The sequence below is a fragment of the Dama dama genome, chromosome 11, assembly GCF_033118175.1.
Source record: "Dama dama isolate Ldn47 chromosome 11, ASM3311817v1, whole genome shotgun sequence".
In the NCBI taxonomy this organism is placed as follows: Eukaryota; Metazoa; Chordata; class Mammalia; order Artiodactyla; family Cervidae; genus Dama; species Dama dama.
In genome coordinates this window covers 88,611,278-88,628,428 of record NC_083691.1, presented here as the reverse complement: position 1 = coordinate 88,628,428, position 17,151 = coordinate 88,611,278, and the positions used below count along the sequence as shown (strand labels likewise).

At 41.4% G+C, this 17,151-nt stretch overlaps 1 protein-coding gene across 2 annotated transcripts in view; it reads right to left on the bottom strand.

The window, feature by feature from the left end:
- Window positions 1-12,311, bottom strand: part of SRD5A2 (steroid 5 alpha-reductase 2) — a 48,115-nt gene extending 35,804 nt beyond the window's left edge. For both annotated transcript variants that reach the window (XM_061156312.1, XM_061156311.1), the window contains exon 1: window positions 12,013-12,311. In XM_061156312.1, coding sequence (XP_061012295.1) covers window positions 12,013-12,293 — 281 coding nt within the window. In that variant the 5' untranslated portion in view covers window positions 12,294-12,311. The remainder of the gene's footprint in view (window positions 1-12,012) is intronic.
- Between the last annotated feature and the right edge of the window lie 4,840 nt (window positions 12,312-17,151).

Sequence of the window (17,151 nt, the reverse complement as noted above, 5' to 3'; positions counted from 1 at the left end):
TAGCCCTTGTACTAGCACTCTTCTAGAAGTACCTAGAAAATCAGATCAAGATCTGAAAGGGCCAGATTACTTCCAAGTAACTTAACTGCACCCCAGAACAAAGCTCAAGAATATTTATAGGAACACAAAAATATGCAAGAGCCAGCAAGGTACAGTGTGCTGTGCTATACTTAGTTGCTCAGTCATGTTTGACTCTTTCTGACCACATGCACCAAGTTCCTCTGTCCAGATGACCAGGCATGCAAAGAAGCAGGAAAACACAGATGTTAGAATTACCAGACAATGACATTAAAATAGCTATCATAATTGTATTTCATGTGTACGTAAAATTAAGTAGAGACATAGAAAAGAGGGAAAAAAAAGCCAAAATCGAACTTCTAGACATGGAAACTACTATGTCTGAGATGGAGACAGGATTAACAACACATAAGAATATCACAGAATAAAAGACTGTAAACTTGAAGACATAGCAACAGAAACTATCCAAAAGAAACACACTGAAAAAAAATCTTAAAAAAATGATAAAAGCATCAGTGATCTGTAAGACAGTTTCATAAAAGAGGAAAAAGATAAGGAAGAAGACAGGTTTCTTTTCAGAAATGATGTAAGCAAGATAACAGTGGAGCAACATATTTATTTATTTGGAGCAACATATTTAAAGTACTGAAACTAAATAGCTGCAATCTAGAATGTTATATCTAGAATTATATACCTTCAGAAACAAAGGAGCTATAAAAACATTTTCAGATATTCAAAATATGAAAAAAAAACTGTCCTAAAAAGTTAAATTCTTCAGGCAAAAGAAAAAAATAATATAAGATAGAAATATAGATCAATGTTCAAAAGTAAAGAACATCAGAAATGGGAAATACATGATTTTATCATTTAAATCCCTTTAAAAGATAATTGACTTTTTAAGCAAAAATAAGAGCAATATGTTGAAGCTTCTTATGGCATGTGTAGGAGTAAAACAAATACAATAGCATAAAGGTCAACAGGGGAGAAATGGAAGTATATTATTTCATATTCCTATACATGAAGTGGTATAATATCACTAGAAAGTAAATGGTGATATAAAATGGAATAAAATAACACTCAATTCAAAAGATGGAAGATAAAGGGAAAATAGGAACAAACAACAGACAAATAGAAACAAATAGCAATATGATAGATTTCAACCAAACTACAAAAATCTCTGCTTTTAATTGGAAGGACTGATGCTGAAGTTGACGCTTCAATACTTTGGCCACCCAATGTGAAGAGCTGACTCATTAGAAAAGACCTGATGCTGGGAAAGACTGAAGGCAGGAGGAGAAGGAGATGACAGAGGACAAGACGTTTGGATGGCATCACCAACTCAATGGGTATGAGTTTGAGCAAGCTCCGGGAGATGGTGAAGGACAGGGAAGCCTGGGGTGCTGCAGTCCATGGGGTTGCAAAGAGTCAGACATGACTGAGCAGCTGAGCAATAGAGAACAACTTTAAACACAACTGCCTTTTAAGGAATCTTCAGCACCCTAACTCAAAGGGTAAATATGAAAGATGACAATTTCATGCAAATCAAAACCTCAGTGAGGTACCATTACATGCCAGTCAGAATGGCTGCTATCTAAAAGTCTACAAACAATAAATGCTGGAGAGGGTGTGAAGAAAAGGGAACCCTCTTACACTGTTGGTAGGAATGCAAACTAGTACAGCCACTATGGAGAACAGTGTGGAGATTCCTTAAAAAACTGGAAATAGAACTGCCATATGACCCAGCAATCCTGCTGCTGGGCATACAAACTGAGGAAACTAGATCTGAAAGAGACACATGTACCCCAATGTTCATCGCAGCACTGTTTATAATAGCCAGGACATGGAAGCAACCTAGATGCCCATCAGCAGATGAATGGATAAGAAAGCTGTGGTACATATACACAATGGAATATTACTCAGCCATTAAAAAGAATTCATTTGAACCAGTCCTAATGAGATGGATGAAACTGGAGCCCATTATACAGAGTGAAGTAAGCCAGAAAGAAAAACACCAATACAGTATACTAACGCATATATATGGAATTTAGAAAGATGATAACAATAACCCTATATGCAATACAGAAAAAGAGATACAGATGTATAGAACAGACTTTTGGACTCTGTGGGAGAAGGCGAGGGTGGGATGATCTGAGAGAACAGCATCGAAACATGTATATTATCAAGTGTGAAACAGATCGCCAGTCCAGGTTGGATGCATGAGACAAGTGCTCAGGGCTGGTGCACTGGGATAACCCAGAGGGACGGGATGGGGAGGGAGGTGAGAGGGGGTTCAGGATGGGGAATACATGTAAATCCATGGCTGATTCATGTCAATGTGTGGCAAAAACCACTACAATTAAAAAAAAAAAAGAAAGATGACAATTTCAGAAGTTAGTGATGTCATAGTGGCTTAGTGGGAGAGATAATGTAGTGGTGACTTTCCCCTCAAAGCAATGCTTATTTGTAGAAATATCTTTCCTTTTATCATTTTATTGAAGTATAGTTGATTTACACTGTTGTGTTAATTTCTGCTGTACCACAAAATGACTCAGTTATACACATATATACATTCTTTTTTATATTCTTTTCCATTATGGTTTATCATAAGATATTGCATATATCAATAGTTCCTTGTGCTATACAGTAGGACCTTGTGTTTATCCATTCTTGTAGAAATGTCTTGATCTCTATTGGCATTTAATTACATAGTTAGCAAGGTAACTTAAAAGCTCATAATGTCAGTATTATTCCTTCTATTAGGTATAGTGAGAGTTATACAATTAAACACTTTGAAAATATTACATACAAATCCCATAAACCAAAATTATCAGCTATTCATACCACTTTAATTAATATATTCATTCATAAGTGTTGATGGAGATTTCTCAGAGCATATTCATTTTGCACTATTTCTTCACAAATCACCTTATACGTTAAACTTATTTTCACCACAGACACAGAACAAAGAAGCTAATATTTTTGAAGTATACATAATATTCAATCATATTAGTTATAATCAGCCCTTAATAGTAGAGCATCTAAGTAACTTCCAGTATTCTACAGTTGTGAACTGTAACACCATAATTTTATGTAAATTGTTTCTTTCTTTTGGACTATTTCCCTTGAGTATTCTCCCCAAGTGAAATTCCTGGGGGGAAGAAAGTGAACAGCTATTCAGCTATGGTTAAGCATTGCCTCACAGAAAGTTTGAACAATTCTCAGTGACACAAAGCCACACATACACAGTTTTTTCGTAGGTCTATGTATAGTTTTTTTAATCTTCATCGAGATATGATTAACAATTAACTGCACATATTTAAAGCATGCAGTCTGATAAATTTTAAAACCGTCATGACATCAAAATAATGAACGCATCCATCTCCACCAAAGTTTTGTTCATACTCCTCATAATCTCATCCTCCTGTCTCTCCCTTTGTCCCCAGGAAACCAATGATGTACTTCATGTTCCATACATGAGTTTGAATTTCGCAGAGTTGTATACAAATGGAGTCATAAAGCATATACTCTCTTTTTGCTTGGCTTCTTTGCCCAGAATAATTATTCTGAGCTTCATCCTTGTAGCTCACATCAATAGCTCATTCATTTTTATGGTGGAGTAGTATTTGATTATTTGGCTATACCAGTTTGTTTACTCATTTATTTTTTGATGGACATTTGGGTGATTTCCAGTTTTGGGCTACTACAAATAAAGCTGCTAGAAACATTTGTATACGTCTTTGTGTCAACTTATGCTTTTATGTTGCTTGGAAAAAGACCTAGCAATGGAATGGGCAGGTCACATGTTATGTTTATGTTTAACTTTTTAAGAGACTTCAAAATGTTTTCCAAAGATATTGCCATTTTACATTCCCATCAACAATGTGTAAGTGTTCTAGTCTTCTGCATCCTCAGTAGCACTTGGTACATTTCGTCTTTTTACTGTAGCCATTCTAATGGAAACATACTGATATCCCATGTAGTTTGATTAGCATTTCCCTAATGACTAATTTGATGTGAGATCACACTATGTGATGTGAGATTGTATGTGTATGTGTATGTGTATGGATGTGAGAGTTGGACTATAAAGAAAGCTGAGCACCGAAGAATTGATGCTTTTGAACTGTGGTGTCGGAGAAGACTCTTGAGAGTCCCTTACACTGCAAGGAGATCCAACCAGTCCATCCTAAAGGAAATCAGTCCTGAATATTCATTGGAAGGACTGATGCTGGAGCTGAAACTCCAATATTTTGGCCACCTGATGCAAAGAACTGAATCACTGGAAAAGACCCTGATGCTGGGAAAGATTGAAGGCAGGAGGAAAAGGGGACGACAGAGGACAAGGTGGTTGGATGGCATCACCAACTCAAAGGACATGAGTTTGAGTAAACTCCAGGAGCTAGCAATGGAGAGGGAGGCCTGGTGTGCTGCAGTCCATGGGGTTGCAAAGAATCAGACACGACTGAGTGACGAAACTGACTTGAACTGAATGACTAATGATGTTGAGCATCTTTCCCTGTTTTTATTTGCCATTCATATGTTTTCTTTAGCAAAGTATCTGTTCATATCATGAGGTGCAGGAGCAATTTCATTAGAGAAAGAAAAGTATTTTTAACAACTGGTACTGAAACAATGGGCTATCCATATGCAAAAGAAAGAACTTTGATTCATATTTCTAACCCTATATAAAAATTACCTCAAAATAAGTCATAGACAAAAATGTAAAACTTAAAACAATAAATCTGTTATAAGAAAATAAGAGAAAAATCCATGTGACCTTAGACTAGGTAAAGATTTCTTAGATTGCATGAAAACAAATAGAAAAACTGGACTTCATCAAAATTAAAAAACTCTGTTTTTCAAAAGATACAGTTAAGAGAATGAAAAAAGATAAGTCATGCAGACCAGGAGAAACTAATTGCAAAGCACATATTTGGTAAAGAACGTGTATCTAGAATATGTAAGAATTTTCAAAATTCAATAACAAGAAAACAATGGACCCAACACACTAGTATCTAGATTTGTTTATCAGATAGATAACTTTTAGTAAGTAAATTACATTCACTGGGAGACTGAAGTGAGACCAAGCACTGCTGTTGAAAGAGGACAGATAGAGGCAGGAGCGAGACATAAAGAATGCATGCAGAAAAGGATTTGGGATTTTTCATTTTCAAATAGGAAAACTGTCAAAAGCAAATGGCCTTACTTTCTTCAGAGTAACTTTTAGGATCAGCCTTGACAACATGAAGTAAGTATAATGGGAGAATCTTGAAAATGGCCCAGAACTGATTTAAGGCTTGGATAGTAGTATCAGATATTATGGCATGATAAAAAAGAAATTTGATATTAAAAAGAGGAGAGGTATTCTAAGATGGAGCACATATGGTGCATACGGCAATTTTAAGTCATAGGTTACCAAACAACCCCCTTTCCTGACTGAACATCTCATTCCCACTCACAAACCTGGGAATAGACCATCCTTTGAGGATCAGCTAAAGTCTTGCTCATCACTCTCCTTCACTCCCACCAATCACCACAATCAGGCAGAGCGCAGTTATTTGTGAAATCACATTAATAACAGCAATTGTCTCAAGGACAAAATGAGATAACTGATATAAAACACATAACATAATTCCAGGAACACCCGGAGCTCAATAAATGTTGGTTTCTCCTTCCTTTATCCCCCTTCCATAACCAAATGGAAGACAAATTGCACTGCTGGCCCCAGTTCAGAGGGTTTTAAAATTTAGAGCTCCCATGCTAAGCTGAGTCTCCTCAAAGGCTGCTGGGTTGAGCGCAGCAACTTTTTAAACATCTTGCATCCAGCCTTTGCCATCCCCATTGCCATATGTGGCAAGGAGTCAAAAAGCAAAATGGGACGTGTCCCGGGTTCCAGAACCAAGTTGCCAGGCTCTGGCAAAAATCAATAGGTAGACGATTTTCATGGTCTATGTGGTAACAGAAAATATTTATGTTGACCCTCGTGCTTACTGAGGGTCCTTCAGTTGAGTGTCCCTCCTGGCCTTTCCACTCTCCCTCACTTATTTCCCCTCAGGAAAGGAGGAATAAATGGTAAATTTGAAAGCAGGGCTTCTCAAGGAATGTTTGCAGCTCAGGCCTTCTCTCATTCTGCTGTCTTTCCAGAACAGGCACCACTGCCTAAGGCCTGTGGTATTCAGTCATCATTGTTGCTGAGTATTTCTGAGGGGCAATGTTAGGATTCAAAATGGAAACTATGTTGCCCCAAATAAGCTTTACCACTAATAAGGGTGGTAATTTGTTTCTAGTTGCCTAATTCCTGGGTCTCTTAGTTGATATGAACTTGGGTGGGGAAGAGGGGTGTCTTTCATTGGGCTTCCTCAAAACCCACCCACCCATCTGCACACTCAGACAGGCACCAGAGACCTGAGCACGTTCAGTAGCGTGATCATGGTCCACATGTCCCTCGGTTTGCATTTTCCCACCTGTCCTGGGCCTCTCACACTGACATTGCCACCACCAAGCTTTCACACCAGATGGAGTGTCAGACACACCGTGATGTGTTTTGCTGCCTTCCTCCCGGAGGGCAAGGACCAGCTATTGTACTTCTTTTGTGTGTTCCCCTAGGGCCCAGTATAGTTCTGAGCTTATGGAACTCTGATAAAGAACTGGGAGACCCAAGTTCAAGCCCCACTCTGCCCCGTCCTCACCATGTAACTTCATACACATCACTTCACCAACTTGGATCGCTGTTTCCTTATCATGATTGTTCTTTTTAAGTGACATTAAATTAGACTTAAAATGAGTAAGAAGTTGGTCCCTTCTTCAGTGTGGTAAAAGTGGTCAAGATCTCTAAAACTTGTTTACATCTCTGGCAAACATAGCTGTATATGTTTCAGATGTGCTTATGATGTCACCCCATTTAGAATGTAAACTCCAAGACTCCTACTATTTCCCACAAAGGTTCAAATAAAGGACTTGGAACCCAGGAATCCTCAGAAAATGAGATTTACTACCAAATTCCTATTAAAAGGTAGCAGAATTTTCCTAGACTACGTCCACTGCTTCTATACAGGATTTAACAAAATTTTATGATAGAATTAACAGAGAACTAAATGTAAAGCTATGCTACTCCTGGTTTTCTTAAGGAAGAACTGGCAAAATATGACCCACAGGCCAAATACAGCCCACTACCTGTTTTTGTAAATAAAGTTTTACTGGAACATCACCACACTCATTTCTCTACATACTGTCTGTGTTTTCATGCTACAAATGCAGAGCTGAGTACCTGTAGCAGAGACTGTATGACTGCAAAGCCTAAAATAGCTACTATCTAGCTTTTCTGCAGAAAAAGCTTGCTGACCCCCATTTTAAAGAATCTCTCAGTTAATCTTAATTGATCCAAATTATGCCTCATAAATGTCCTTAACACATGATTAAGTGACCACGAGAATTCAGTTTATTCTGTGTGGGCCTTTCTTCTCAGTGTGTAAGAGGAGAGATTTGTTAAGATGGTTTCCAATGGCCACATTAATCATCGTTCTGATTTTCAGCCCATCACTAATTTCCTTCACAAGGTTTGATTACTTCTGGATATTGGAGACGTGTGAAGGTCATGAGACTGGGAAGGCATGACAGGAGACTCAAGTTCCAGTCCCTTCTCTGCCCCTAATTGACTGAATTCTGTGGTGCTCTGCTTCTACAGAATGAGGAGCCTGGACAGGTGTGACATTTCTTTAAAACAGAGAATTATGATCAAGTGTGTGAAGTGCCTCATGGAAGGCCACCCTGGCTGCTATGAAAGCTCAAGGGATGGTACCACATCTTGATTTACAAAAGGAGAAAGGACTCAGAGAAGGCTTCTTGGAGGAAGTGATGATCTGAGTCTTGAAGGATGGAGGATTCATGCTGTGGAGGATGAACTAAGCAATCAAGCAAAAAGACCTCTTACTGAAGCCATCGCTGTACCTGGCTGAATAGAAAACATCATTAGTTTCAGCATCTAAACTACAGAAAAGTTCTCTCCAAAGTCAAATAGATTCTAATGTGTGCATCACACTCTGCTTCTGGGCATGCCTCATGGAAGGTCAAATTGCCATCAATTTTTTACAAAACAAAACCTCTTTTTTTTAAAAAAAAAAAAGAGAGATTTTTCTTTTTCATCTAAGCACCAAGGTCACACCCAAGTCTTGAAAAAACTTCAACTTCCCCCAGGCTTAGGTGGTGTGATGACTATTGCCTGAAACACCACAGCAAGTGGAGAAAATGATCGATCAGGGAGTAGGGGCAAAGTGTCATTCCAGGCTATAATCAAGGTCAACAAGAGGTGAAAAAATTGGGACTTTAAACAACTTTAGACATGGGATTAGGCAACATGCTTACACAGCAGTCCTTTTCACGTAGCTAAACCATCCAAATATCCACAACAATAGATTCCGAAGGGAAGAGAATGATCTGAGTTGACCTAATCATGCAATCTCAGCAATGATTCCTAAGTCATCGCTAGCTCTCCCCCGTTTCTGACTGCCTTTACTGATGTCAGAAGAAGAGTTCATTCATGCATTCAACAAATTTTAGTGAGTATCATAAAAATATTGTTTATGGTGCTAAAAGTAACGTTCTGATAAAAATCACATTTTTTCTGTTAAATATGCTTTCAGAAAACAAGTGAAGTCAAAAGCTGGTCTCTAGCCTTCTGCATCTAAAGTCTTTCTTTCTGTGCAAATTAAACCACTTAAAGCTGGGTAAAATAAAATCCAGAAAGGACAACCATTTATAAAATGGTTGCTTGGCAATAATTATTAAAAGAGTGAGAATTCAGTTAAATTGCATAAATATTAAATCTTAACCAATAAAAAAGATCCAGAGGATAAGATCCAGCTACGTACCGTCACTTTCTACACCAAGACACAGCCATGAACAAATGAGACAAACATCTTTGCCCTTGTGAAATTCACATTCTACTATGTCATCCTTCTATGGAGAAAAGTACAAAGAGTTTCACCTTCTATCCTATGGGACATATTGCTTTCTGAATAGTCCCCAAAGGACATTTTGCAAAAGAGTCTAAGCCACAGATAAACCAGCCTTCTTGTGAACACTTTTCCCTTCATCATATTCTCTGTGTCATAGCTATGCACAGGACAGGATAAAACCAAGACAGTCTGGAGCTTTTTTTTTAATGTGTCCTCACTATCAACCCAAATGACTTCTAAAACCTAAAGCCAAAATGCTCATATCTTTGAACCACTTCTGGGAATCCTGGCTAAGAGAATGGTCCTGACTTCTGAAAAAATATTGGATGCAAAAATGTACATCATAGCCTTATTTAACCTAGCCTAAACAAAAAGACAAATTGTCCCATTTAATAAAACTTCTATGTAAAAAGTATTTAAATTATTTCAAAAACTATAAATTAATGGATAAATAAATTATTGTTTTTAGGATAAATGAAATAATAAGCAACCACTAAGATGATATTTACAAAGATTCTATGATAATGTGGGAAATTTTTATTATGGACAGTACTCAGGTAGAACTAAAATATATATATATATATATTCCATATAGCAAGCATGTATAAAAATCTACCAAGAAAAATGAAAGCCTTGATGGCAATGTCCCAAAACATTAACAATTAATGTACTCAGGTGCTGAAATTATTGAAAATTTTCTACTTTTGTACTTCCCATAATTTCTATAGTAAACATTCATTATTTTTATAACTTAAAAAATAACTTTAAACCTAAATATAGTTTTTTAAAGGGCAAGAACAAGATAGCAAGAACAAATATAAAACAGTTTATCATGGTACCTAGGAGCCTGAGATCTGGATTCAAACTCCATGGATCTAAATCCTAGCTCCCTGCTTACTGTGTGACCTTGGGCAAGTTATTTAATCATTTTTTGGCCCCAGTTTCCCACCTGCAAAATGGAAGTGATAATAGAACTTCCTTAATGGGATGGTATGAGGATTATAAATAACTCAAATAGTGCTTGGAGTAACCCCTTGTAAGCACTCAAAATGATAACAGATTCAATAGTCCAGTGGACTCAAAGAGTTCACACAAGGGGAATGATGTACAAAACATCACATCTTCATTCCTTAGGGACAATTCATTCACACAGAGTTGTGTTTTCAGTGGGAATTTCCTGCAGGCAGACTTAGTCCCCAAACCCTTTACTTACATTTTAAATTTCCCCTGAATAAGATGAACAGTATGTCGATATTCTTTTTATGAGTAATTACTTCCTTGGTTCTTTTAATGTACTTGTCATAACTTATTAAGGAAAAGTACCTTTTGGCTTTAAAAACAAGTCTAAAATTCTTTTTTAAAAGGATTGTAAGAAAACACTAAACTTTACTGTAAGATGAAATGAACTCATAAAAATATTGTTTATGGTGCTAAAAGTAACGTTCTGATAAAAATCACATTTTTTCTGTTAAATATGCTTTCAGAAAACAAGTGAAGTCAAAAGCTGGTCTCTAGCCTTCTGCATCTAAAGTCTTTCTTTCTGTGCAAATTAAACCACTTAAAGCTGGGTAAAATAAAATCCAGAAAGGACAACCATTTATAAAATGGTTGCTTGGCAATAATTATTAAAAGAGTGAGAATTCAGTTAAATTGCATAAATATTAAATCTTAACCAATAAAAAAGATCCAGAGGATAAGAAGAGGTTACAAGAAAAGACAGTTTAAAACTTGTTCTTCTACACTTCTTTTTCCCAAAATGAGGCATCGCTTTTCCTTCATGATCCATTATGAGAGAGGATCATGCTTTTCAGCTTTGAGACAAATTGTTTACCCTAATGCCTAACCTAGATTTCCTTGATTTTTTGATCCCATAAATTCTCTGTTCAAAAAGGGCTGTGCTTCTGTTCCAGTTCTTGGTTTGGTTTGGCAACTTTTCTCTGTCTATGAATTCTGTTTTCTCCTTACAGAGTATCTACCCATGTAACATGGTGGGAAGGTCTTGAGCCACAGAGTTTCGCAGGCTTAGATTTTAATTTGGCTGGGCACTAGCTGTATCATTTTCATTCAGCCACTTAACATTAAACAGCCTCAGTTTCTTTGTCTATAAAATGGGCACAGTAAATGCAGATCTCACAAGGTTACAACGGGGCTACATGGGACTGCAGGAGGCAAATGACTAGGCATGGTGGGCAACTGAATCAAGTGCTTGTTCCTTCCCCTAGGAGTCTCTTTTGAGCAGTCATTCTCCAACTCCTGAAATCCCTTGGTTTCTTTCCTTCTTTCCGTCTTCAGACCAGAAGGTAAATTTCTCCTGAACTTGGGATTGTTTTCATTCAGAAGAACATTTGGGCTCTACGTTAACTTCAACTCATTCACACTTATGTACCAGGGGAACATAAAACGGGTTGGTGGTGAGCGCGGTCCCTTTTCCGTGGGCCCGGAGAAGTGGGACTCTTCCTCAGGCCCGTGGGTTCCCATTGCATTCTCTTTCCCACCATTTAAGTCTGGCTCTGCCCATCTCCCTAACGAGATAAGTTGATCCAGAGCCTCTGAGCTACATTTCCTTCGGGAAATGCCAATACTTGGGCTCCCTCAAGACCTCAAAACCAGCCCGCCCGCACCCTGTCAAGGAAAGGTGAAGAAGGAACGAGAAGGGGAGATGGGCAAGACGCCACAGGTGACACGCGGTCGCGCGGAATCGGAGAGGTTACCGCTGGGCCAAGAGCTCTGCCCAGCTTGAGCCTTCCAGGGCGCCTCCCGCCCCGCTCTTCCCGCAGCGCAGTCAAAGGATTTGCAGCACACCTGAGAAGCGCTCGGAGCCGCGGAGAGCGGAGGCGGCGTCTGCCCGCGATCGCTTCTCCACGAGCCCGCGTCCGGCCCGCAGCCCCGCGCTGCCGGATGCTCCCCCGGCCCCGCACTCCACGCTCCTTGCAGCCGCCCGCACTGCCCCTCTGCGATCCTCCATGCGCCCCTCGCGCTGCGCTCCTGGACGCCGGGAGCCTGGCGGTGCGCTCCACTCCGCGCCCTCAAAGGAAAACGCTACCTGTGGAAGTAATGTGCGCAGAAGAGGCCCAGAAGCACAGTCGCAGGCGGACCCAAGAGAGAGCTGGGCTGCCAGGCGAGTATCCCCGCGGGCACCGCGAAGGAGGGCAGCTCCTGCAGGAACCAGGCGGCGCGGGCGGGCAGACGGACAGCCGCGGGCATCAGGTTCTCCGAGTACTTCCCGTAGCCGGAAGGCTTCGCGAGGTACAGGACCAGTGCCCCCAGGGCGGTCAAAGTGGCACTGCCTGCCAGCACCGGACTCTGCTGGCAGCGAGCAGACATCGCGCCGTGTTCCCTGCCGGTGGCCGCTACCAGCGCAGAAGAGAGCGAGGCCCCCGCGGTCCCTTTATGGAGAGCTAGACGCCACCCCGCGTCCGCCCCTTCGGCCTTGGCTCCCGCCCCTGCATCCTACCTCCCATTCCGGTGCGGTCAGCCCTGGCTAGGCTCGCAGCGATGCCCCTTTCACAAGGCTGGCACTTTGGGAAGCAGCCAGGCGGAGAATGGACGAAGGCTTTCGTGGAGCCAAAGTCGTGTCCCGGGCCCTTCCATTAGCCCATGTTAGCGCCTTCGCTCGCGCGCGCGCGCCCTCTCCATCGCCTGCCAACCTTCTCAGCTTCTAAGTGCCCTTCGAAGATTTGCTCTTCACCCATCAGCCTCTGATGCTGCAACTTCTGAGACTAGGAAATAAGAGAAAAGCACAGGTACGACTTAGCCAGGGTGATTCTGCGGCCGTAACACTGTGTGGCCGCCACGCAACCCCCACCCACTGACAATCAGCACCAGGGTCTCCCCAAGCCCTCCGGTTCCGTGTGCTCCTTCGCTCTCCTCCTGCTTCCACTCAGCCCTGCGTCCTTCCTCCAACCCGGGGCCCAGCATCCGCGTACATCCTACATTCCCCAGGCTTTCTGTGTCCCGAAGCCGCGTTCCTCGGTTAGTGACCCTTCGCACAGCCTCGCCCCCAGATAGTTACCATCCTCTCCCCATCCCTACTGCCTCCGCGGTCTTTCTGCATTAAAGAGGCTAGTCCTTCATCTAGGGTGGATGAATCGACTTCCACATGTTGCCATTCGAACTGCAGCTACGCTCTGAACTCTTAAGACGCATTTCTTTCTCTCTCTCCCTTCTGTTTGCAGCGCTTCTCTCATCCTTCACCCTTTCCTTCATTATCTGCTTCGTCTTCCCTTCTCTGAGAATTTCCCGGTGGTCCAGTGGTTAGGACTGTGCACTTGCATTGCAGGAGGCAGGGGTTTGATCCCTAGTTGGGAAACTAAGATCCAGCATGCCACTGGGCATGGTCAAAAAATAAAAATATATCTTTTTCCCATCTCTGATTCCATACCCAGGCTTCCTTGACTGCGTTCTTCATATGCTCTGTGCCCTTTTTCCTCTTCTTTCTTCAACCCAGTTTCCTCCGCCCAGGGTGGCCTTTTCTTCCCACCTACTGTTTATCTTCTTGTCTTTCTTGTCCCATCTGCCTTGATTGCTTCATCCCTATTCATTTTCTCCTCTTGCCCCTACTTCAGGCTCCACCCCAATCTTTCCCTTTCCCTCTATCCATTTTCCTGGGTGCTTCCTTCATCCTTCTCCTTTTGCTCCCACTAACTGCCTCTCAGGAGCCCCATTCATATTTCTCCATCCACTCCTGACATTTCCTACCAGGTATTCCAATGAAAGGTACACAGCGTTTCAACTGCTCAGTTTGAGGCTGTTTCCTGATTCCTGGTGTATGGTAATGCTTTAATGTGACAGGGAGCCCTCTGCTTGCTGAAGAGGTATTTATCACTTTCCTGATAGGTTAAAAATTAAATTGTAAATACGCTGCAGTTTCAGTTGATCACCATGTAGGACCCACCCATACTACCTGAAGCACTCTCCATGGAGTGACCAGACGTCAGCTCTCACAGCTACCTAGAGTTGTGTCTGCATTGGCTTTCCAGATCCAGTTCCAGATTCCTCATTTACTACCTTCTAGTTGAGAACACTCAAATCTAGATCTCCAGCAAAGACTGGAGCTTCTCATCTGCATTTCCTCCTTGCTGGACAACTCCACTCGGATTTCCTTCAGAGACCTCAAATTCCACCATACCCAAAAATAAACTCATTTATCTTCCCCTCCACTCTCCTCCATCCACACCCAGATCCTCCCTGTGTGTTCCCAGTTTCCTCTTCTCTGTTCAATACAGCCACAGCCTCCCTGGGAGGCTGGCTTGAAGACTGGGAAACTAGATTTCTTGGTACCATACCATATCAGGATAATAGGTAATGTGACATTTCAAGCCCAGTTTGATGGAATACTTTTTTAAAAATTAAATTTCTCCTGTTTCAATTCTCCCTTCTTACAACTTTGCCCAATTTTGGTCCTCATCATCTTTTTCCACTACTGTATCAGTCAGCTTTTGCTGCATAACAAACTGTTGTAGAAGTCAGTTAACTTCAGATCACACATCTGTGAGTCAGATAGAGGTCAGGTGTTCAACGCTAGGCTCAACTAATCTTAACTATGCTCATTCATTCATCTGTGTTGCAACTGAGAGAGGCCTGCTCCAGGCTGGGTTTGGATGGAGAACCTTAGCTGAGACAGCTCTGTTCCACATGGCTCTCATCCTAGCATGAGTGAGCTAGCCCCATCACATCTATACAATCTCAATAACAGAAGCATAAAAGGACAAGAAACACACAAGACCTCTTGAGGCTCAGGCCAAAAGCTAGTACACCTTTACTTTCTACTTGTTCTATTGTCCAGATCAAGTCACAGTATGGATTCCAAGGTCAGAGTAGGAGAGTATTGCAGTTACACTGCAAAGGACAGGGATACAGGGAGAGGCATAGTGGAACCAATAATGTAACTGCTCCATATTACATGCATAAAGAAAGTGCCCAAATTAGAAATATACAACTTGATCGATTTGCACAACCTGAATACATTCTTACAACCAGCACCTAAATCAGGAAATTGATTACTAGCATAGCAGAAGCTCCCCTCAGGCCTCCTCACGTCCCCTCTCAGAATAACCACCACCCTGACTTGTAACACCATAAATGTTTAGGCCAGCTTTTGAAACTTACATAAATATAATCATACAGCATTTACCTTTTGTGTGTTTTAGTGATACTGAAGATTTGTTTTAATCTGGCAGACACGGAAATGACCATCATGAAGGAAGTTTATACTCACAGATCCCTAGAAATGGGAGACACAGCAAGCCACACAACACCACACAGGGAAGAATCAGGATCACTCAGGAGGCAGAGGGAGTGCAAGGAAAATGTGGACAAGACCTTTTATTGTGGTTTCTGCAGGAAGGAAAGGACAGGGTTAGGTAAGCAGGTTTAGGATTGGCTAGTTTGAATATTTTCCATGTGCTCTTGATTGTAGGGGCTAATTCTAGTTGTCTGGTACTGGCACTGGGGTGATTAGGGCAGGGGAATAATGGTCCAAAGTATGAAAGCTTGATGTAAGAGGCAATTGGGGTATGGCTGGTGTGTGTGTCAGAGAGAGAAAGAGAAATCACCTGGAAAATTCAGCAGTGATCCCAGAAGGTCATGCTTTAGTGATAGGATTAATTTATTTTTAAAGTGAAGACCACATTCCTAGTTAAGTTCAATTCAGTCGCTCAGTCATGTCTGACTCTTTGCAACCCCATGAACCACAGCACCCCAGGCCTCCCGGTCCATCACCAACTCCCAGAGTCCACCCAAACCCATGTCCATTGAGTCGGTGATGCCATCCAACCATCTCATCCTCTGTCATCCCCTTCTCCTCCTGCCCCCAATCCCTCCCAGCATCAGGGTCTTTTCAAATGAGTCAGCTCTTCGCATCAGGTGGCCAAAGTATTGGAGTTTCAGTTTCAACATCAGTCCTTCCAATGAACACCCAGGACTGATCTCCTTTAGGATGGACTGGTTGGATCTCCTTGCAGGCCAAGGGACTCTCAAGAGTCTTCTCCAACACCACAGTTCGAAAGCATCAATTCTTCGGTGCTCAGCTTTCTTTATAGTCCAACTCTCACATCCATACATGACCACTGGAAAAACCATAGCCTTGACTAGATGGACCTTTGTTGACAAAGTAATGTCTCTGCTTTTTAATATGCTATCTAGGTTGGTCATAACTTTCCTTCCAAGTTTTCCAAGACTTCCTTCCAAGTCTTTTCATTTCATGGCTGCAATCACCATCTGCAGTGATTTTGGAGCCCAGAAAAATAAAGTCAGCCACTGTTTCCACTGTTCCCCCATCTATTTGCCATGAAGTGATGGGACCGGATGCCATGATCTTAGTTTTCTGAATGTTGAGCTTTAAGCCAACTTTTTCATTCTTCTCTTTAACTTTCATCAAGAGCCTCTTTAGTTCCTCTTCACTTCCTGCCATAAGGGTGGTGTCATCTGTATATCTGAGGTTATTGATATTTCTCCTGGCAATCTTGATTCCAGCTTGTGCTTCCTCCAGCCCAGCGTTTCTCATGATGTACTCTGTATATAAGTTAAATAAGCAGGGTGACAATACACAGCCTTGACGTACTCCTTTTCCTATTTGGAACCAGTCTGTTGTTCCATGTCCAGTTCTAACTGTTGCTTCCTGACCTGCACACAGATTTCTCAAGAGGCAGGTCAGGTGGTCTGGTATGCCCATCTCTTTCAGAATTTTCCACAGTTTATTGTGATCCACACAGTCAAAGGCTTTGGCATAGTCAATAAAGCAGAAGTAGATGTTTTTCTGGAACTCTCTTGCTTTTTCAATGATCCAGAGGATGTTGGCAATTTGATCTCTGGTTCCTCTGCTATTTCTAAAACCAGCTTGAACATCTGGAAGTTCATCTGACAGAATGTGGTCCACTGGAGAAGGGAATGGCAAACCACTTCAGTATTCTTGCCTTGAGAACCCCATGAATGGTATGAAAAGGCAAAAAGATAGGACACTGAAAGATGAACTCCCCACATTCCTAAAAAAATGTTAAATCAATTCCCCCAAAAAGATCAAGATGAGTCACAAGTAATTTAATAAGGTCCAACCCTCTTTAAAGGAAGATAGTTAAAACAGACAAGTGACAATGTAGCCTTCACAATATTCAGCATCCCCCAAGTTGCTAGACATGTTGTGTTGACTTCCAACTCTACCTACTCAAGTTAAGCCAAACTTCCC